Source organism: Rana temporaria, chromosome 2 (assembly GCF_905171775.1).
Source record: "Rana temporaria chromosome 2, aRanTem1.1, whole genome shotgun sequence".
NCBI lineage: Eukaryota > Metazoa > Chordata > Amphibia > Anura > Ranidae > Rana > Rana temporaria.
In genome coordinates, this window is record NC_053490.1 from 57,635,607 (window position 1) to 57,658,628 (window position 23,022).

The 23,022-nt window shown below is 42.2% G+C and overlaps 1 protein-coding gene across 1 annotated transcript in view; it reads left to right on the forward strand.

Annotated features, from left to right (window-relative positions):
* Positions 1–23,022, forward strand: part of DYNC2H1 (dynein cytoplasmic 2 heavy chain 1) — a 613,609-nt gene that overhangs the window by 435,318 nt on the left and 155,269 nt on the right. The window contains exons 81-83 of the mRNA XM_040339316.1: positions 10,525–10,600; positions 13,201–13,400; positions 20,017–20,121. Of these exons, the coding sequence (XP_040195250.1) occupies positions 10,525–10,600; positions 13,201–13,400; positions 20,017–20,121 (381 nt within the window). The remainder of the gene's footprint in view (positions 1–10,524; positions 10,601–13,200; positions 13,401–20,016; positions 20,122–23,022) is intronic.

Below are 23,022 nucleotides of genomic sequence, written 5' to 3' on the forward strand. Positions count from 1 at the left end.
TTATAATATAAGACTCCCATCCACCTAGGAGCCTTATATTATAACCTGCTGGGACTTGTAGCTCCCCATCTTCTCCTGGGCTCAGGCTGCTGACGGCTGGCATTTCACCCATAATATGCATTGCATTGAACATTAAAAATCATTTATTAAAGCCCAACTCCATGAAAATGTTAAAAAAATCCACCCTTGCAATGAGCCTACATCTGCACTGGGTTAATTGCTCACCATGTCTAGTGAACATTCGGCCGAAATCGCGGCACCCCCACCCCCGCAGGGGGGATGGGGGTGCCGCGATTTCGGCCAAATGTGCACTAAAAAAAAAAATTCCAAATGTTCCACATTTTTTTTTTATAGTGAATATTCGGCCGAAATCGCGGACAACCCAACCAATCCCGTGGTTGCACAGACGTGGCGCTACCCATACCGCGCTGTTCCCGATGCCCGGACTCGGTGCACATAAGAACCTTTTTTTGAATTTTTTTTTCCTTAAAGGGACATGTTTAAATAAAAAATTGTTTTTTTTTTTTTTTAGATTTTTTTAGATTTTTTTTTTTACTGACTGGGGGGGGCGGCGCCCGGGCGCCCTTTATGGGCGGGCCGCCACTGTTAGATATCCTCTCCTGCTTTCAGGAAATGCCCCGGGTGTGAAGGGTTTCAAGCGCCCACCGCCCAGTATTAGGGTGAAAGGGTCACAGCAGCAGACGTCACAGACAACGTGACGTCTGCTGCTGTGACCCTTTCACCCTAATACTGGGCGGTGGGCACTTGAAACCCTTCACACCCGGGGCATTTCCTGAAAGCAGGAGAGGATATCTAATGAGGATTGGATTGGATTTTATCCCTGCTGTGATTTAAGTTACGATACAACGCTTATTACCCAGCGTTGTCTGGTAAGAGTTTTACTCCATAAGGAGCGCTGCTGTATATATATATATATATATATTGTTTATATGTTGTTTCTTATTCCATGTTCATCTGTCTATGTGACAGAGATTAAGTAGCAGCTCCAGCTTTCATTAGCTTGATTGCGAGGGAGGTGCATTATAGATCTGCATATCACCTCTCGCATGGTTTGGTTATATTTGTGTATATATATTTTTTTATCGGATTTCATAAGCGCCGAGAGCTTGGGGAAGGGCTGAGAGCTTTTGGTTCACAGAGGAACAAAGATACTTGCAGAGATGTGAATAGATCAGCTCTCTGCTAATCTATTTATAGCACCCACCCTGACACAAATTTCCAGTTGCTTTTATCTCCCGTGTCAGAGAACTTGTCAGAAGTTATCATGCTGATAACAAAAGTACGGAGCGTCAGAAAGACAAGAGACTTTGGGCTTTGGAGAGAGATAAGTAAACACTACAGATATATGTGCCCAGGTCAAATTTCATGAATCGGGTTTACATTCACTTTAACCACATGCCGACCAACCGCCGTTGTTTTACAGTGGCAGGTCGGCTCCCCTGCGCGAGAGGGCGTAATATAACGCCGGCTCTCGCGCAGGCCACTAGGGGGGCACCCGTGATTGCTCGTTACAGAGCGGGGACCGGGAGCTGTGTGTGTAAACACACCGCTCCCGGTCCTGTCAGGGAGAGAAATGCTGATCTTCTGTTCATACAATGTATGAACAGATCATCAGTCATTTCCCCTAGTGAGACCACCCCCCTACAGTTAGAACACACCCAGGGAACATACTTAACCCCTTCCCCGCCCCCTAGTGTTAACCCCTTCACTGCCAGTGGCATTTTTATAGTAATCCAATGCATTTTTATAGCACTGATCGCTATAAAAATGCCAATGGTCCCAAAAATGTGTCAAAGTGCCCGAAGTAACCGCCATAATGTTGCAGTACCGAAAAAAATCGCTGATCGCCGCCATTACTAGTAAAAAAAAAAAAATATTAATAAAAATGCCATAAAAATACCCCCTATTTTGTAAACGCTATAACTTTTGCGTAAACCAATCAATAAACGCTTATTGCGATTTTTTTTTTTTACGAAAAATATGTATTAGAATACGTATTGGCCTAAACTGAGGAAATACATTTATTTATATATTTTTGGGGGATATTTATTATAAAAAACAAGGTGCAATCAGCGCAAATATATAGATCAAAAAATTATGATATTAAAAGTGTATTTATGTGATACAGACCCCCAGGGTTCAGATCACTGGTAATGCCAGCTGAACACTAAGGGAAATTCGCAAAAATCCTAAGCAAGTAAAAAATAAAATAGAAAAAGTGCAGCGCAAAACTCAAATATATAAATGATACTGGTATACTCAAACACCAATACCATAAGTGTGAATATAAATATGCAGAAAAAAAAAAAAAAAAAAAAAAAATATATATATATATATATATATAAAAAATTAAATACAATTCAAACAAACAGTCCAAAAGTCCATAAGTGTCAGAAGATGAGTGAATTAAACGAAAATAAATCTCCACCACGTGACAATCCACCAAAATTTTGAAGTGATCCCTCCACCGTTGTAGATGGCTACTCTCACCTTCATATATGGACCACTGAGTTAACAGATGGTCAATAAAGCAAATCAAATAGGCAGGTCATGAACAGGAACCAGGCTGATGTATTAGATCCTCATAAGACAACCAAACCGCAAAGGACAGGTGCATGTAAAGAGATAATCACATACTAAGTGCTCACTGTTGCAATGTGTGGATTTATTCTTTAAAAGAAGCAAAAGTCAGGCTACTCACATTTGGCCAGACAAAAAACGGCATGAAGTAACAATCTTTAGGAATGAACAGCAGATGAGCGACGTGATGTTTCAGGCTCCTAAACCACCGGACGCGTTACGTTATATCAACTTCCTCAGCGGGAAGTAAATAGCAAATAGCAAATAGTAATAGCAAAAAGTAAAAAATTATTATTTTTTTCAAAATTGTCGCTCTATTTTTGTTTATAGAGCAAAAACTAAAAACCGCAGAGGTGATCAAATACCACAAAAAGAAAGCTCTATTTGTGGGGAAAAAAAGACTCCAATTTTGTTTGGAAACCACGTTGCACGATCGCGCAATTGTCAGTTAAAGCAACGCAGTGTTGAATCGCAAAAAGTGCTCTGGTCTTTGACCAGCAATATGGTCCGGGGGTTAAGTGGTTAAACGAGTTGTAAAGGAAATTTAGAAAAAAAAAATAACAGACATGTTATACTTACCTCCACTGTGCAGTTCATTTTCCGATCCTGGTCTTCTGGGGTCCCTCGGCAGCTATCGCGGCTCCTCCCCGCAGCAACTACACACAGACATGCAAGCAAGCTCGCATGGTGTGTAGCTTTTGCGGGCGCACTCCTGTGTTACAGTGCCCCCGGCGCGCCGCGTCATTGGATGTGATTGACAGCAGCGCCAGCCAATTGCTGCGCTGCTTTCAATCCATCCACTGCAGCCAATCAATGGCCGGGCTTCGACTCGAGGAGGACGACGGGGGCGAGCGCGGAACTTTTCGAAGGGTCAGGTAAGTAAAACGGGGGGGGGGGGGGGCATCATCTGATGTTTTTTCACCTTGATGCATGGAATGCATAGAATTGTTTTTTTTGCAATATAAACCCCGATATTTTCTACTTTCTGTTTTTAAAACATGTATAATAAAAATATTAAAATTTCTTCATAAATTTAGGGCAAAATGTATTCTGCTACATGCTTTTAATAAAAAAAAGTCTATTAGTTTGTTTGAAAGCTATATCGTCTACAAACTAAGATCATCAAAAAGTTATTTCTCTATTCAAAAAGTGAAACTCCTATATTTTATGTAGATGTGTTACACACATAGTGATAAAGCATTTCTTTCTTTCTTCTAATTTTGATGATTATGGCTTACAGCTAATGAAAACCCAAGATTCAGTATTTCAAAAAGACAACAATGAATACATTGTCTAGAACATGCTTATGAATGTGCATTAGAAAGCAGAACACATGCTCTAGTGCCTTCCATATGGAATACAAGCTATGGCACATGTAAATAGAACCTAGTTGCTGTGGTAATAGGCAGCACTTCAGCACCCTCCTTGGCCAAAACCTGATGAGTTGTTGTAAGCGACGCCTGTCGCCTTACGCCGATGCGTTCCACGCTGGAACGCATTTGGCGATCATGCAATGATGTCCTTGCTCGGCGCTGCTGCGTTCCACGCTGGAACGCGGAAAGGCCAAACGCAAGTGCGCCACTTGTTATCCCTCATGTTTACCCAGGGAACGGATTAGCCTCAGATGATACACAGGGATGAAACTAATCTCTCTACATTTTACTTGTATATCTGCTGTCTTTAGGTTTTTACGCTCTTTAGAAAGTGCAGATCATGTTACAAATCTTCCTCATTCAACAGTGGGTGGGGAGTCTGGACTTACACTGTATGAGAGCTGATTGGCAAGAAAAGGCATCCCCCCCCCCCCCATATAGGCAGGGGAACAAAGAAACATGAAGAGCTACAGTGTAAATGGGCAACCTCTGTGCTAATCTACCTCTAAGCTCCCTCGCCAACACAAATTGTCAGCTGCTTTTATTTCATGTGTCGGAGAACTTTACAGATGTGACTCTGCTAATAACAGAGGAAGGAAGCTGCAATAAAACACAGCGCTTAGAGATTTTGGAGAGAGATAAGTAAACGCTACAGATATATATGTCAGGTTTCATGAATGGGGAATATCTAATGCCAAAACATTTTGGATAGAGTAGGGAAGGGTTTTTCTTTTCAGGGCAAATAGAGAGGTTGAATCTCCCCAGCAGGAACACAAACAGCAATAAAAACTTGAAAGGGTAATCCTTGTTCCTCAAAAAAAACGTTTTGGCTTTAGGTACACCTCAAAGCAGAACTAAACTCTACAAATATTCACCCCTGTCTATCAATGTGAGGCCCATAGTCAGCGTCATCACCTCACCCCCACCGCCACCCCCCCCCTCCCTGGCTTCCTCGGGAGCAGAGTCTGTGGCCGACTTAATTGGCTGGCCAAGGAATGATTTAACTCCTATTCATTCCAAAGAGGATTGCGGACATGCAGGTATGTTTTAAAGCACTTTTAAATTCAAAATGATTACCACGTTGGTAGCAGTAATGGCAAAAAAAAGTCCTCCCAGAAGATCCATAAAGGATATGATATTCTAAAATGTAAACTGATTGTTTCTACAGTAGTGCAGACTATAACTCAGACATTGATTTCCATTTACTTCCTTTAGTCACTAAATTGCCTTCCTTTTTCACTTTAAGAAATTGTCGATGTTGAATTTTACATTCTGAATTAGACTTATCAGCAGTCAGGCATTTTTTCTCAAAAAAAAAAAAAAATCATTTCATTTTATTCAGTTTTTTTTCTTTATCTTGCAAACCCTTACTGCCATAACATTACTGGCAAGTTGGCTGTGCCATCATTCACTGTCACTCTATATTATATGTGTTATTGTTTGAAAGAAAATGTAGAAGAACATCAAATGAGCAAATTCCTGTTTACTTTAGGCCTCCTTTGCCCAGGTGGCAGCCCTTGCCGCCCCTCTGAAAAGCAGTAGATAGCTTTTCAGAGGACAGTTGACAGATGGCTGGGATGCGATATGTCATCCCTGAAAAGGCCTCACTGCAACCATGTGCATTGCATAGCAGGTGATATAGGGCCCCATTGACTTAATAAAGCCTTGTTCAGTGGTGATACTGCCCACAAAATACGAGGGGTTGAATTCTTGCCATGCCCACAGAGCGAAGCATCGGGGGCTGCTCAGCCCTGAGTTGCTGAAGGTTATTTTTTAGGTGGACATTCGGGGGATGTAGAGCTGCAGCTCAACCACCTACTTTTATCACCCCCCCGAATCGCCCGTGTGAACGAGGCATTACCGTATGTATATCTTTAGGTTGCTAATAGGTGGCTAGATCTCTTATGTGCCTACCTTCCTGGAAGAGATCACCTTTTGCAGTTGCTTCAATCACCTCTAAACCTTTTAAGGGAAACATTAGCTGGAAGATGATTTTATTCACTTTTATTTAAGATGAACTAACTGAAGAAACACACCCATGCACAGGGACCAACTTTGTGAGATGATCATGCTTGACCATCACACCTAGATTAACTTGGACATCCTATTCCAAAATCATGGGTATTAGCCCAGGTTCACACTGGGCTGCGGGAACGAAGCTGTGCGAGTTCAGTTGATCTCGCACAATTTCACTCCGCTTGTCTGTCCTGATTTCAGCTGCGATTACAGAGAAATCTGTGCAGTTTCTGTCATAAAATCGAATATTCCTGAAAGTGTTAAGATAGAGCTGAGCAGACAGGAATATGTATTTCCCTATTGCAAAATGACCAGATGGGTGGGGAACCTCCTAGGCTCACGAGGTCCCACACAAGAATCCCCAGAAAAGGTCTCTGTAGCCAACCCAAAGGGCCTGACGTAGGACTGGAACAATGAAATAATTAGTCCTTGATGAAAAAGTGAGGAATGATGCGCTGGCTGAGTCTCTAGCAAATTCCAGAGCAGCAGCATCCACAAGTGATCCCCATCCGCTCTTCTTCCCCAATCTATGGAGAGAAGCTGCCGAGATTCCCCTGTAACGGCAGCCGGCCAGCAGAGGGGGATCACGTGACTGCACTTCAGCGGTGTGGGAAAAAGTATTTGGTCTTTTCATAAAAAAAAAAAAAGACACTCACTGCAGTTATTGGTAGTTGTAACAAGACCCTTGCTCGCTCGGTTCCACTCTCCCGACACTCCTCTGCTACTATAGAATCAGATTGCAGATCGCAACATTTGATGGTTCGGTCATCCAAGGCTCCAGGATTCAAACTACAGCTATGTGCCGTTCGAAATCCATCAGAACAAACACCAGGCAGGCTGTATGTAAGTTCAAACAGGAAACTTGAATGCACACAACACACTTTTATACAGCAGTTCGAACACCTCGCCCCCAACAACCGCTTTCCTATTGGTCAATTTTAAAGTACATTGTAGTTCTCTATTAGGTCCTCTTAGCCATGCAAATGAGGACTTGAAACAGGGTCAGCAAGGATTGGTCCGATAGCTTGAATAGAAGGACTGCTATGTGTAATGAGACAGAAGCCCCAGGGGGCAATCAATGTACACAAACAGTCAGACACAGAACAATGCTTTTCCTCCACACCATGGAGACGTCTGGGGGGGGGGGGGGTGTTAGCCTTAAGACAGGGCAGAAGACCCCCCACTGTGTAACAGATTTCAAGGAGAAACACTTTAACATTCCAAAGGTTGCAGGTCTGTCTGCCGGGATAACCGATCCGCCTTCCTGTTTTGAGGCCCTGGCCAGCCTGGGGCGCCATACCCGGGCAATTGGGGAGCTGCAGGCCTCGTGGCAGAGGTGAAGAGCCTGGGAGTGGCTGTACAGGCCAACACTGCTGCCATTGAGGCGGAGGGAAGGCAGACCAGGCGCCACCAGCGGCAGACCACCACCCGCCAGCTGCGGATTCAGGCAGGGACGAACTCTGTCCTCACCCGCATTGCCCTTGCATTGGAGGGCATGCAGCCAGCATCTGCCAGGAGTGACAGACCAGGGGATGAACCTCCTCCTGATGCCCCACCCCCCCCCCCCCACCCGAGGCTCCCCCCAGACAACTGGAGAGGTGTACCCGTGCCACCAGGCCTGGCCCACGAGAGGGCAAATGAGTGCTCTTTTTTTTTTGTTTGCTAAGACTATGAGCTTTTTTTTTTTTTTTTTGGAGAGATGTGCACAAAGGGATGTGCCGTCGTCCTATAAGGGCATGCCATGTCGGCCAATGGCATGATCCCTTCAGGATGCCAAATGTGCGCTCCACCACTGCACGAGTGCGTATGTGTGCAGCATTGTATCTTCTCTCTCCTCTGGTTTGGGGATTCCGGTATGGAGTAGGGAGATGGGGCCCAAGTGCATATGCCGAGTCACCTGGAAGGGAAAAGACATGAGGATGTTAGTCGTGCATGTGCCCCTCATGATGTCTGCATCATGGGGTCTGACAGTCCCTGTACACATTCTGTTCGAATTCTGTTGGGATGTTGCTTTGACGGTATATGTAGCTGTCGTGGCTGGCCCCGGGGTGGAATGCCACTGCTTACGATTGTGGTATATGTGCTCTGTAGCACAGGGGGGGCTTAGTGCCACATGTGTGCAATCAATGGCCCACACGGTGCGTGGGAATCCGGCAATTCTGTAAAAATCCTGCATTGCCTTCTGCCGCAGATGCTCCTGGGTGGGTTTGATGATGTGGTGGGACATGCATGTGAGGATTGCGGGGACAACCTGGTGCACGCATCTGCTCATGGTGGATTGTGACATCCCAGACACGACTCCACTTGTACGTTGGAATGATCCACTGGCAAGGAAATGCAGTGTTGCCAGTACCTTGACCAGTGGCTGCACTGCATGTGAGCGTTGTCTGGCCGGTGATTTCATCATGCAGGGCTGTGGCTAATTCAAGGATGGCATCAGGGCTGAATCTGAAGATGCAGTACACCTCCGATTCCCCCATGCCAAAGACGTTCATGCGCGTTCTGTATATCCTCTCCCGTGCCCTCCTCCGTGCCTGTGGACGCAGTAGTGCTATGACCATGGCTGCCCCTGGCATGTTGGCATACAGATGTGTTGTCCTGCAAGTGTGGTTGCTCAGCTTGTCCATAATGGTGCTGCTGCAGCTGCTCTCCAGCTGACCTGTGTACGTCTGTTGCTGAGTTACACCTGCTTTCTGAGGAATAACTTTAGGCCGGACGTACAACTTACGCGCACATCGCGTAGCCTGCGCCGGATGCAAGTACGTTCATGAATCACCGTATCTCCCTCATTTGCATTTTTGAATATAAAATCAATAGGAGCGCCAGATGCGTCCAGCGTAAATATGCGCCCACGATACGCCGGCGTACGCACGTTACGTCGGTCGGATGAAGCCTATTTTTAGGCGTATCTCGGTTTGTGGGCACGGCGCATAGATACGACGGCGCATATTTGCACTTACGCGGCGTATCTCGAGATACTGTACGTCGACGCAAGTGCTTTGTGAATCCGGGCCATTGTGTCTACAAATTCTTGCCCAAACGGTGTGTTTTATTAGTACGTTTATTAGTTAAAACACTGCTTCATAAGTTAAATAAAATGTAACATTAATATGTGCCCCCCCCCCCCCCCCCCGTTCCATAAAGCTTCTTTTACCTTTTATTTTTTATTATATGAAATGTAATTTTGTCTATAGCGATTATTTCTCATGTATCCTTGTGCTGAGCTGTGAGTTGCGATAATGCTAATTTATCCTGAGGCCGCATGGCAATAAATTACTTAGCACCTTAACACTGTAAGCCAACCTCATTTATCCTCCTGGCTGCCTGTGACACACAGGGCCAAGGATGGGCACCTGGGAGAATTTACTGTGCCTTGCTGGAAAGGCTATTATAGTATGTAGATTGACTGAAGATGTAGCAGCATACAGTCCTTCATTTTCTGGTTTCACATTTATAACTAGATGTTCTGCTTGAGACAAAATACAGATTTTTACCTTTCTCATGAATTCTTCACGGTCATATCACAGTATAGGAGGAACTGCATAGATTTCCATGTGGCTTAAAGGAATACTATTATCAAAAATACTATCATGTATCATAAATCACATGTGAAAATAAAATAAAAAATACTTATTGCTATACATCTATACTTGATAAAACACATTGGGGTTGATTTACTAAAACTGGAGAATGCTGGTTGGCTGCGGCTGTATGACCTCTCAGAATGATGATCCCTGTTTAATTACCCCATTTTGATGAGGACAAGGACCTCTTCCCATCAAACCTGTTGGTTGTCTGGGTCTGCAGGCGGGGGTGGTCGGGTGCTTATCGGAATCTGGAAGTCCCCATTAACAAGGCGGCCTTCAGATCCCGCCCCCCCACCCATGTGAATGGGTATTGGGTACCCCTACCCATTCAGCATAAAAACTGTGACATGTTAATAAACTACAAGAGCTGGTTTTTGACAAGTCCTTTATTAAAAAAGAAGCCTGTAGCCATCCTCTCCTGAAACCATCATCTCTCGGTGTTGTTTTCTTTTTGTTCTGTCTTCTCCCGTGGAGCTGTTTTCTTCCTCACCAACGCTGTCTTTTTCCTCCTCATAGCTGTCTTCTTCCTCGCTGTCAGTTACCTGGTAAAAAATAAAAAATAAAAAGAGGTCTTGTCCAGAAGTCGTCTTTCTCCGTTGTGATGTCCACACTGTCTGGCACCTCTATAGGCATGGGGCGTGGCCATCCAATGACATAGTCCAGAGAGCCCGCCCCTTGTGACATTACATGTTTTCAAATTAAAATATGTCCTGAAATAGCCTGAATTAACTGAAATAATAATTTACATTCAGCTTTCAGTGGGGAAGCCCGCTGACAGCTGATTACTTCCTGGCCCCCTCCTTAGCAACCAGCTATATACAGTGTGTATACAGGGACATGTTTTCAATTGAAAAATGTTCTTGTTAGATGCTAAATGTTTTATTTTTGTTTTTAATTTAAAAGAATCTAATTTAATAACAATCCTTTTTTTTTCTTCTTTTTTTAAGGGTTGGACAAAATTTTACGAATTCTCTTTGTCAGATCTGCGTGCTGCATATGATATTATTGATCGGCTGTTTGAAGGTATGTGACATTTTAACCCTACAAAATAATATTTAAATTTTTTTGGTAAATAAATTAAATGTATAGCCTCTTCAGTTTTTTTTTTTTTGACTGTGCACTTTGCAAAGTAAAATTGCACTCTGCAAGTGCAGTTGTTTCAGAGCTTAATAAATGAGCAGAAGCTCTGCTAACTTCCATCATCCAATCATGTGCAAGCAAAAATGCTGTTGTTTTTTTTTTCTTTGCATGTGATTGGGTATTTTTTGCAAAGTGAAGCTTTACCTTATTTACTAAGCTCTGGAGCAACTGCACTTGCAGAGTGCACAGTCTATTTGCTTTTAGTAAATCAACTCCTATGTGTCCTTGCACACATAGGTGTTTTAGAGGCAGGAAAAAAAAAACATTGCTTGCAAATTCAGGAGAGGAGATTTGGGCAGAAAAACGTCCGACTACTTAAATGCTTGTTACACTCCTAAACGCTAGGCATGTTTAGTGTTTGAGCGTTTATTTATTGCAATAGCCAGAGTAAAATAATATAAATGAGTGCCCAAACGATTGACACGTCTGACACGTCTAAACTGAACTGCTAGTAGAAAGGCATTCAAAAGAGCTGGGGAATTACCCAGTGTGCATAAGGCCTTAGATTTACATATAAGAAAAGTTCAGCTTAAAGTGATTTTTTAACATAAACAACACTTAGTTTATAACTATAAACAGTACTGTGCAAATGTTTTAAGCACTAAAAAAAGGACGTTGAGATCTGGTCTGTGTGGGGCCATACCTACTCCTTATCCGTTTCACTGAAGATAGTTCTTTATGACTTTTTACTGTATGTTTGAGGTCATTGCCCTGCTATGAATGGATGATGGATAAATATCTGTCTGTACATTTCAGCACTGAGGAGACCATTCATTCTGACAAGATCCCCCCCTATGTGCAGAAATGCAGCCCTAAGCATGAATGGAATCTCCGCCATGTTTTGCTATTGCCCGCAGGCACTCATCTTTGTACCACTCTTTCTGTTACAGCTAAATATTTCAAACCCGTCAGTCTAGAACACCTGCTACCTGCTTTTTTTCTTTCACAAAAAGTGCTTGCGCTTTTATGCACATGCAAGTCGCTTGGCCTTGTTTCCACTTTGGAGGTTTCCAAAAGGATTAAGCCTCGTACACACGACCGTTTTTCTCGTGTATGTTTTTCGTTGAGAGAACTGTCGTGGATCTCGATGAGAAAAAAAGAGAACATGCTCTCTTTTTTCTCGTCGGAAGACTCAATTACCTTGTCGTGTTTCTCGCAGGCTGGTTTACAACGAGAAACACGTTTGTGTGTATGCTTAGAAACCCGCGCATGCTCAGAATAAAGTATGAGACGGGAGCGCACCTTCGGTAAAAGTAGCGTTTGTAATGGAGATAACACATTCGTCACGCTGTAACAGACTGAAAAGCGTGAATCGTCTCTCACCAAACAGCTCCTTTGACTCTCCAGGAGACCCCCCTCCCCCATTTTTCTACCTTGGAAAGGCATTATCTGCAGCCTCAAGAGGGGCATAGGCATTAATTATTGAGGATTCATCTTTGGATATCTCTGGGCAAAGTAGAATAGAGCCGGATTATTCTATTTAACTCTGTGGCCAGTTGGAGCTCCTTTATGGATGGATAATTGAACAATCAGAGGAAGGCATCCCAAGAGGTTTCTGAATAGTGTGGTTGTTTCTCATCCCCCCATTATGGGAACTTTTGGCAATTTTTGAATTGAGCTGAGTGATGTGCACACACAGAGACCAGAAGAGGATTGGTTCCATCTATGAGCTGGATTTCTTTTGAAAAAGTATTTAAAGTATCCCTTTGTGTCCAGTCCTGATGAAGCCTTAATGGCGAAACTGTCGAACAAAAATGGACGCTACTTTCAACTGTATAAAATCCATCACTGTTACATGTTAGGTATTAGATGTATGCCTGTAACAGTCAATGAATAGTATTTATCAGTTTTTTAATTGCTGTTATTAATAAAATGTATTTATTTTTTTATAATTTATGTTGTATTGACTATCTCTAGCACCTTCAAAATCATATATCCTGTTCTTTCAATATTTTTTAATAGGGATGTTGGTGCTATAACATATTTGTTCAATGGTATACTGATGACTGCCCACTATTCTTGATCTCTTCACAAAAAGTCAAGTACTATTGTGTCAATACCTGTGATATCCAAACCTATGAACAGCAGGTGTATAGCAGTACCCAGCTAAAGATGGGATAGTAGGGAATCTTGCAGCCAGCAAAAAATACAAAACATGTCAAGAAATATACGCAGAGAAAGTCCAATAACAATTATATTTGAAGGGGCCTGTCCATAACTAATTGTAGTGGGGCTAAGCCCGGTATATCTAAACAGCTCTGCCAAACTAACTCAACTCACAGTGCATTGTGGTGGCAATCAGTAAGTTGTTTCCTCAGAAGTAACAAATTACCATATTCTATGTATCGGAGAGGTAGGTGAGGATTACCATTTCTTTACTGTAATCCCAAAGCCTACTTTTAAAATAATGCCCCAAAATATATGACATTTTACTACTCCAAAACTTCTCTATACCTCTTAGGAATTTTTTTTTTTTTTTTTAGGTGGCAGAAACTTTCAGTGGGAGTTTGTGCACGGTCTCTTGGAGAACGCAATCTACGGAGGACGTGTAGATAACTATTTTGATTTACGAGTTCTTCGCTCCTATCTGGAACAGTTTTTCAATTCTCATTCTGGAGGATTAAAGGGAAGCAAGATGACTTTTCCATTGTCCGTATCTCTGCCAAATTCCTGCAGCATTATAGTAAGTTTTTTTATTTTATTTATTCTGTGAGTTCTGTTTTTACGATCAGTGTGATTAGGCTTGTAGGAGCCATCAAGCTCCCCACCAGAATTATGTAGTATAGCACTACTTTTTTTTTTTTACATGTCATCTCTTGCATTACAATTCCATAGGAAAAGTAGTTGGTACGGCTTCTTTCCCTCCTCCTTACAGTTGGTATGCAGGTAGTAAGTCAGCAGAAGATAAAATGTAAAGACTGGAGTGGGTATAATACTACATTCAAGTCTAAACATCTAAACCCAAAAACAAAAATGTTCTATATTGCAAATTGACAGCCCTTAGATGATGCGCCTGCATTGGCTATCTATTTACTTGGTAATCTTGAAAATAACACACTTCATGTGTAAGGTCCAGTTCACACTGATGCAAGTTCATAATGAATGTGATGTGTCAAAAACATTCTAAATTCACACTTCATCCATAAAGTCGTTGTTTTCAATGACGGTCGTTCACATACATGCGTTGCGATTCCTCTATGAATGCGATGTGATAAAAAAAGGGTCTTGTGCGAGTTTACAGCATTGCGTTGTGAATTTGGTCTCCATAGACATGAATGGAAATTGTTCTGGAATCCCATTGATGGTTCACACATGTGCGAATTCCACCATACTACTCTCCAGTGGCGGCTGGTGAAGTTTTAGGATGGGGGGCGCAAGACTCCGCCCTTCATTTTTATCCCTCCCACTTCCCATAAGCCCCACCCCTTGCATACTCCACCCACACCATCCCCTGTATTCCACCCATAGTGTCAGGAGTATACAGCCCTAGCATCACAGGACAGAGTATACAGCCCTAGCATCACAGGACACAGTATACAGCTCAGCCTCACATATCAGTGTATACAGCACAGCCTCACAGATTAGGGTATATAACTCAGCATAACACAGATCAGGGTATGCAGGTATACATCATCTGTCCTGTATACAGCTAGCTATATACACCAACCTTCCTTCCTGTATTTAGAAACCTTCCTCCATCATCACTGATTGCAGATATACATCATATGTCCTGTATACAGCTATGTATACAGTAACAGGACATGCTGGTGGGTTAATTGGATCCTGTCTAAATTGGCCCTAGTATGTGTATGAATGTGTGTTAGGGACCTTAGGTTGTAAGCTCCTTGAGGGTAGGGACTAATGTGACTGTACAATGTATATGTAAAGCTCTGCGTAAATTGACAGCGCTATAGAAGTACCTGAAATAAAATAAATAAAATAATAATGATGTATATCTGCAGTCAGTGATGATGGAGGATGGTCTCTATATACAGGTGAGTGTATATAGCTGTATATATTACAGGACAGATGTACTCACAATTTGTGACTATTATGTAGTGTAACATAGTCAGCACATGACATGGCAGAAATCCCCAAAATCATGTATTGCAAAGCAGCCAACGAGACATGATGTGGCACACTCAATAACACTGTCTGACACCCTGATGCTCCAGTCATTGTATAATACACCCATCATCGTCATCCCCATATTATACACCCATCATTATCATCAATCCTCATCATCCTCATCATCATCATCATCATCATACTCCTCATCATTCTATAATACACCTGTCATCATCATCCTCATCCTTGTAATACACCCAGGTTCAACAAACAGTTGAATTCTAAAATAGCGGATGCTTCTAATCTAGAAGCATGGAGCACCAGCCCTGGTTTTATGGGATGATCCTTCTCCTTTAGCCTGGGTTCACACTGATTGTGTTGCGAGAACCAGTGCGATTTCAGCGTCGGTTCCCGCATCGCATCTCTCCTGCAGGCAGTTCACACTGCCCTCTGCGAACAGCTGCGGGTGTCATTACAATGTTAATGGCACCCCCAGATCGGTTCACAGATCGCAGTGTGAACTGTGAACTCACACAGAAATCGCATTGCATAGGTGAGAACACCCTTGCGATCCGATTTCAGTGTGTGGGGAAAATAAGTCCCTGCACTTTTTTTCCTGCAAATCTAATGCGAGTTCAGCCAAACAACTGTATGGCTGAACTCACATCTCACTGACATCGCATGCGATTCGCACCGCAGTGCCGGTGCAAATCACATGCCATGTCTTAGATCGCAGTAGTCTGAACCTGGGCTCATACCCTACCTCCAGTAGGTAATCGGAGAAACCAACAAAACAAATGCAGGGAAGTAAAGGGTTAACCTCTGTCCTCACATGATAACAGAACTTTCACTGCACACTCAGGCTCAGCCTCATTTACTGCTGGGACAGTATAACTCTAACTGGAGACAAGTTCAATAAACAGTGAGATAGCAGCAGTCTGAGGGCAACCTGTCACAGGGGAAGATAGTTATTTCCTGCAATATATAAGGCTGAGCCTAGTGTGCAGTGAGCTGTTATCACAAGTCAGTGAAACATTTACTTCCCTCTCTGCATTAGCTTGTTACTGAGAGGACGACTCCAAGTTCATCCCTCAGTGCTCAGTCCCTGCATCTACGGTATACAGAGCTGCTTCCCCTTATCTTCCATCATGCTTAGTTACTGCCTCTGCATAGGGGCTTACCTCTGCCTATGGAGCCGCACTTGCACTCAGTCTCAGTCCATCATTGGCCCCCACTTCACTTCACACTCCAGTGAGTCGGGAACCCAGAAGTGACTCGGGTGTGCTGAAAAAAGCACCGCCCACTGAACTCGATCACTGCCAATTAAAATACAGGAAGGGAGGACAGAAACAAATCAGTGGAGAGTGGGAGTGTGTGCGGGGCGCACAGCTTGCGCCCTGCACACACCCTAAATGCGGGCAAATCCACTTCCCAGCTCACAATCAGCTGATTGCAAGCTGGGAAGCTTCCCATAGACTGCCGTATGTCCGCCGCCCTGGACACTCTTAACCGTTTAAGGCCCGCCGCATGTACATATACGTCCACATATACACATATACTTACAGGCATATGGGCGTACATGAACGTCCCCGCCTTTCCGCGGGTCGGGGGTCTGATCGGGGGACCCCCCCCGTACATGCGGCGGTCGGTAACCCGCGGGGAGCGATCCAGGACGAGGGCGCGGCTATTCGTTTCTAGCCGCCCCCTCGCGATCGCTCCCCGGAGCTGAAGAACGGGGAGAGCCGTATGTAAACACGGCTTCCCCGTGCTTCACTGTGGCGGCTGCATCGATCGAGTGATCCCTTTTATAGGAAGACTCGATCAATGACGTCGGACCTACAGCCACACCCCCCTACAGTTGTAAACACACACTAGGTGAACCCTAACTCCTTCAGCGCCCCCTGTGGTTAACTCCCAAACTGCAACTGTCATTTTCACAATAAACAATGCAATTTAAATGCATTTTTTGCTGTGAAAATGACAATGGTCCCAAAAATGTGTCAAAATTGTCCGAAGTGTCCGCCATAATGTCGCAGTCACGAAAAAAATCGCCGATCGCCGCCATTAGTAGTAAAAAATAAAACTATCCCCTATTTTGTAAACGCTATAAATTTTGCGCAAACCAATCGATAAACGCTTATTGTGATTTTTTTTACCAAAAATAGGTAGAAGAATACGTATCGGCCTAAACTGATGAAAAAAATCAAAATTATATATGTTTTTGGGGGATTTATTATAGCAAAAAGTAAAAAATATTGCATTTTTTTCAAAATTGTCGCTCTATTTTTGTTTATAGCGCAAAAAAATAAAAACCGCAGAGGTGATCAAATACCACCAAAAGAAAGCTCTATTTGTGGGGAAAAAAGGACGCCAATTTTGTTTGGGAGCCACGACGCACGACCGCGCAATTGTCTGTTAAAGCAACGCAGTGCTGAATCGTAAAACCTGGCCTGGGCATTTAGCTGCCTAAAGGTCCGGGGGTTAAGTGGTTAAAGGGCACTTTTTTTTTTTTTTCCTTTTTTTAATTTTTTTTTTTTTTTTTACAGCTTGGGGGTGTGGCGCCCGTGCGTCCCCTATGGACGGGCCGCCACTGCTACTCTCCACAAAAAAAAAGGAAGTTAACACCTTTTTTTTTTTTTTTTTTTTTACATTATGATTCCATTGGCTAACTCCTGAAATTTGCGGTAAAATCGCTTTAAATTCGCACCTCACACAGGACAAAAAAATGAACAAATTCACAGCGCAGCAGTGTGAACCGAGCCTGAGGGTGGATACGTTTACTCCTTTGCTAATATGCTTACAGGTAGTGCGGACGACACTGCATTTATGGCAAGATCAACAGGTATTTTCTGTACTTGCTGTAAATATACGTAGCCTGAAAAAAAGACAAACTTAACAAAAGACTCAATATATTACATGTTTTTACATTCTAGGATCGTTGTCATGTTGGAAAAGTTCACGATCACCAAGGGCATGGAGTGATGATAGCATCTTTTCTTTTAATATAAAGCAATACATCTGTGAATTCATGCTACCATCAATGAAATGCAGCTCTCTGACACCAGTAGCACTCATGCAGCCCCATAGAAGCACACTTCCACCACCATGTTTCACTGTAGGCACCATGCATTTTTCTTTGTACTCCTCACCTTTTCAACGCCATACAGTTTTAAAGCCATCATTTCCATAAACATTTATCTTGGTCTCATCACTCCAGAGTACAGAGTCCTAGTAGTCTTCTTCTTTTTCAGCATGGGCCCTGGCAAATTCTAGGCAGGCTTTTTTGTACATTGGCTTTAGGCGAGGCTTCCTTTGTGGACAACACCTATGCATGCCAGAGTCCTAGTGGTTCCAAAGTTCTTTGATTTATGGATGATGGAGCCCACTGTGCTCACTGGGACCTTCAATGCTGTAGACATTTTTCTGTAGCCTTGCCCAGATCTGTGCCTCAAAAAAATCCTGTCTCGGAGGTCTACAGCCAATTCCTTGGATTCATGGCTTGGTTTGTGCTGTTAGCTGTGGGACCTTATATAGACAGGTGTGTGCCTTTCCAAATAATGTCCATTCAACTGTATTTAGCACCGTTGGACTCCAATCAAGGATGATCAGTGGAAACAGGATGCACCTGAGCTCAATTTTGAGTAACACCACAAAGGCTGTAAATACTTATGTACATTAAAAAATATATTTTTTTTTTATAAATTTGCAAAGATTTTAAAAAAAATTATTTCAGGTTGTCATTGTGGGGTATTGTTTGTGAGAAAAAAAATGTATTGAATTCATTTTGGAATAAGGCTGCAACATAACAAAATTTGGAAAAAGTGAAGCGATGTGAATACTTTCCGGATGCACTGTATCCATTCCACGTTCAGATGCCATTGTAAGATGATAATCAATGTTATTCACTTTACATGTCATAATCATAATGTTATGATCAGTGTATATGTACAGTATATACTAATATTTATGGAGAAATTGTGTCTTATCAGAAGGTGTGGTGTAAAGTGTGTATAAGGGCGCTCTGAGTAACAGACCAAGCAGATATCAGTCTATATAGAAATAGAAGAGGGTCTTAATCCACTTCCAGCAGCACTTGAAGAGAGAAGCAAACTCTGGAAGTAAAATGAAAAGAAAAAAAGGGGCCTCTAAGTGCACTTTATATATTCCAAAAAAGGGTTAAAAATACTTGAAGACGGAACCAATTAGCTGTTCCGAAATGTGTCACATGTTGATGACATTACTTCTGGTTTGCTGTCCACGCTGGTTGTTGGTCCTTTCCTGTTGATGTTCCTGGATTTGTCTTCCATGCTGTCTCAGACAGCCTAAAGCCTCGTACACACGACCGAGGAACTCGACGGGCGAAACACATCATTTTGCTCGTCGAGTTCCTTGTTAGGCTGTCGAGGAACTCGACAAGCCAATTTTCTCAATTCCCGTCAAGGAAAAAGAGAACATGCTCTCTTTTTGGCTCGTCGAGTTCCTCGACAGTTTCCTCGTCGAAAAATGTACACGCGACCGGTTTCCTCGGCAAAAAAAAAAGGCAAGTTTCTTGCTGGTTTTTGCAGAGAAACTCGGTCGTGTGTACAAGGCTTAACTCTCTTCCCAGTATCCAGGAGAGCTGTGGCTTCCATCTGCCGGCCACTTCAGTATATTCTACCATAGAATTACACCTCCGGATATCCCTGAGACTCTTTGGGACTACAAGAATGCCAGACCACCTGCCATATTACTAATATGATGGGCTCCTAACCATCCACTCTTTTGTAAGTGTATTTAACCCTTCTGAGATTTATAAAGTTTTACTTCTGCACTTAGGCACGTTTATGTCTTTTAATTTTGGTGTGGTATAAAGTGCAGCTAAATTTGCATATCATAAAGCAAACTGCTTTCTCCTCCTCGAATCCTAAGAAATAAGGTGCTCTCTATATATGTGTGTGTGTGTATATGTGTGTGTGTGTGTGTGTGTGTGTATGTATATATATATATATGTGTATATATATATATATATATATATATATATATATATATATATATATACCGTGTATATATATATATATATATATATATATATATATATATATATATATAATTGTTTATTCAAAGGTCAGGTTCTCTAGCAAGCTTTGGAATTGGTTCCACAAACTACAGTATATTTTCCGGTCATCTATTATACTTGGACAGCTGAATCAACTGAAGAAAACTAATCTGCTCATTATTGTATTTTCCTACAGGACTATCGCAATGTGATTGAAAGTCTCCCAGAGGATGATAAGCCTGCTTTCTTTGGTCTTCCCGCCAATATTGCACGTTCATCACAGCGCATGATAAGCTCACAGGTACCTGCTATAAAGTAATAGTTTGTCCTAATAGCTTGAAGCAGACACTATTATATTGAATAACAAACTGTGTTAAAGAATATCTTATGGAAAATAGTTTTATAGTTAGTACCCCTTTCAGGTTTGTTTTTTCTTTCTCTTGTTGGGAAAATTGGAAGAAATATTTTCACTTGTACAGCATTCCCATTGGAAATGTTCTCATGATGTTGAGTGCCATAGATTTAGATAATATAACTTGTAACCCTGAGACCTTCCCAAATTTATTTAGTAAAGACAGAATTATGTGTGTAGAAATTAAATGAGATGTGACAAAGAGTAATACATCGTCAGCAAATGGCATGCACTTGTGAGTCTGAGGGCCACATTGAACCCCATGGATGTCTGGGTGGCTCCTGATCCCAACTGCCAATGTCTCAATTGCGATGGTGAAGATCAAAGGTGACGAGGAACAGCCCTGTCTAATGCCTTTTGATATAGGAAATGGCTCTAAATTGTGGCCCTGAAGTCTCACACGTGCGCTTGAATTAGAATACAGTAAAACCTTGGATTGCCAGCATAATTGGTAACGGAAACATGCTTATAATACAAAGAATTATTATATCAAAGCAAATTTCCCCATAAGAAATAATGGAAACTCCAATGATTTGTTCCACAACCATTGATTTATAGGTCTTTCAGTTTATAGCGCTCCATAGTGCAGTAGGTTAAAAAAGGGGGGAATTATTAAACATAAAAATCACACTTATAAAACAGAGAATCGTCAGCGTTATAAACATATGAACTCCCGGTCTCGGCCGCGGCCGGGAGTGCGTCACCACGGCTTCCAAGTCCTTCACGCGTATCGTGACAGACTACGTCACTTTCTCCTAAGGATCGATACGGGTGAAGGACTTGGAACTCATTGTGACGCAATCCCGGCCGCGGCCGAGACCGGAGTTCATACGTTTATAACGCTGACGATTCTCTGTTTTAAAAGTGTGATTTTTATGTTTAATAAATCCCCCCTTTTTTAACCTACTGCACTATGGAGCGCTCCTTTCTGTAAGGTGAGAGGCTGGGGGAAACTGTTTTTAGCACCTGCACCGGAAGAAAAACAGCACCTGCACTTTTGTAATCACCATGATCCTGTGAAGATTGCCTGCTTGCACTTTTGGAGTTTATTGCACATCAGCGATTTTGCCGCGATTTCGGCCGCAATTTAATGTAAATCGCGGCCCGAAATCGCAAAAAGTAGTACAGGAACTACTTTTTGAAATCGCAGATGCGGCGTCGCACTGATTAGGACAGTGCCATTGCCGACAATTGCCGCCGATTTGAGATGCGATTTGACATGTCAAATCGCATCTCAAATCGTTCCAAATCGTACCCAGTGTGAACCAGGGCTAAATGTGAAGTTATTTGAAGACTTTATTTTGTAACAGACTTTTGCACTTTTATGCACATTGATTGATGTCAGTTGCACATTTATCTATTTATCTATTTACTGGTTATTCAGTCAGTGAGCGCCCCCTACCTTCTTCTTTTTAATATTATTGTTTATGTGTGAACATTTTTAGGTGGCTGCTGCTATTTATTTTAGGTTTTAGATTATTTCCCTTTGATATGCACATTAGTTCCCCCCTTTTCTAATATAATGTTGAATACTATCTATGAAAGGTGGCCATTATATTATCTGTATTCTGAGTGAGGGTACCCATAAAGGAGCGAATTTTGGGAAAGAAGATTCTTGGGGGTCAACCTGTTAGCTAGTCTGGGTTCTATTTTGTCTTTCAGTACATAGATTTGGCTGTGGGGTGTCGTTTATGGGTTTTGGAAATCTTTAATAATTATTTTTCAAGATTGTAAATTTTAGCTCTTTTTTCCCCGCTTGCGCCAAGAGGTAATGTGGATAAGTTTACTCCTAATGACTGCCTTGTGTGTGACCCAGAGCATTGCAGAAGAAATTTCCTCGATATCATTTGTCTTAAATGCCTTGAGCGCTTTAGCCAGTATTGCAGATTGTATTGGGTCACTCAACAAGGCTTCATCGATGTGCCATCGGAAGGGCTCTTTAAGGGCCCTGAGTTTTTTTTTTTATCTGTTTATTAGTTTTAATAACACACAATACAGAACAACATACAGTGGTTGTGAAGGGTAAATGAGGTGGCAAAGAGAGGACCTGTCACATGAGATGTTTTTACCTTTTTGATGGCAATAAAGTTAATATATGATAAAGCTCTCTAAAGTGCTGTTAATAATGAATACTATAAACAAGCACCTCTAAAGTGCAAGCAAAAAAACAGAAAAAAATATACAAATGATCGGATATCTCAGAGAGAGTCTGACCCCTCCAATGAGTGCCGGGATGCAGTAGAAACTTTCACTTTCCTTCCACCTCTGTGGCATGATTTCCAAACGGTCAGGTATTAAGACTAAAAGCAGCACTCAGCAGTTACAAGAGCATGCAGAGCTCCTCGCACACCTGTCTCCACACTTTTATTCTTCTGGATTTCACAAAGGTGAAATCTTAAATAGGGAGGCAGCAGTAAACTCACTACCTAAGCGCAGAATTTTCTATTCCTTTTTAGGTTAGAAATTTGCCAAATAACAAAATCCAGTGCTTATTAAAATATATGACATGGTAACCCAGCAGGATAAGTCTGTGAAAACAAAAGCACTAATAAATTGATATACAAGAGTTCAAAATTAATGCATTGTGGATATATATTATATAGAACACCTGAATAGGGATTTAAAGCTTATCTAAAGCCCACTTTTTAATTGTTTACTTTTTTAGATAGAGTGGAAAGGAGATGGGACCAAATATGAAACACAGATGGCAAAATAGATTGGTGTTTAAAGTTCCCTACTCTATTAAAAATGGGAAAAAAAATTGTTTGGGCTTTGGCTATACTTTAAGGA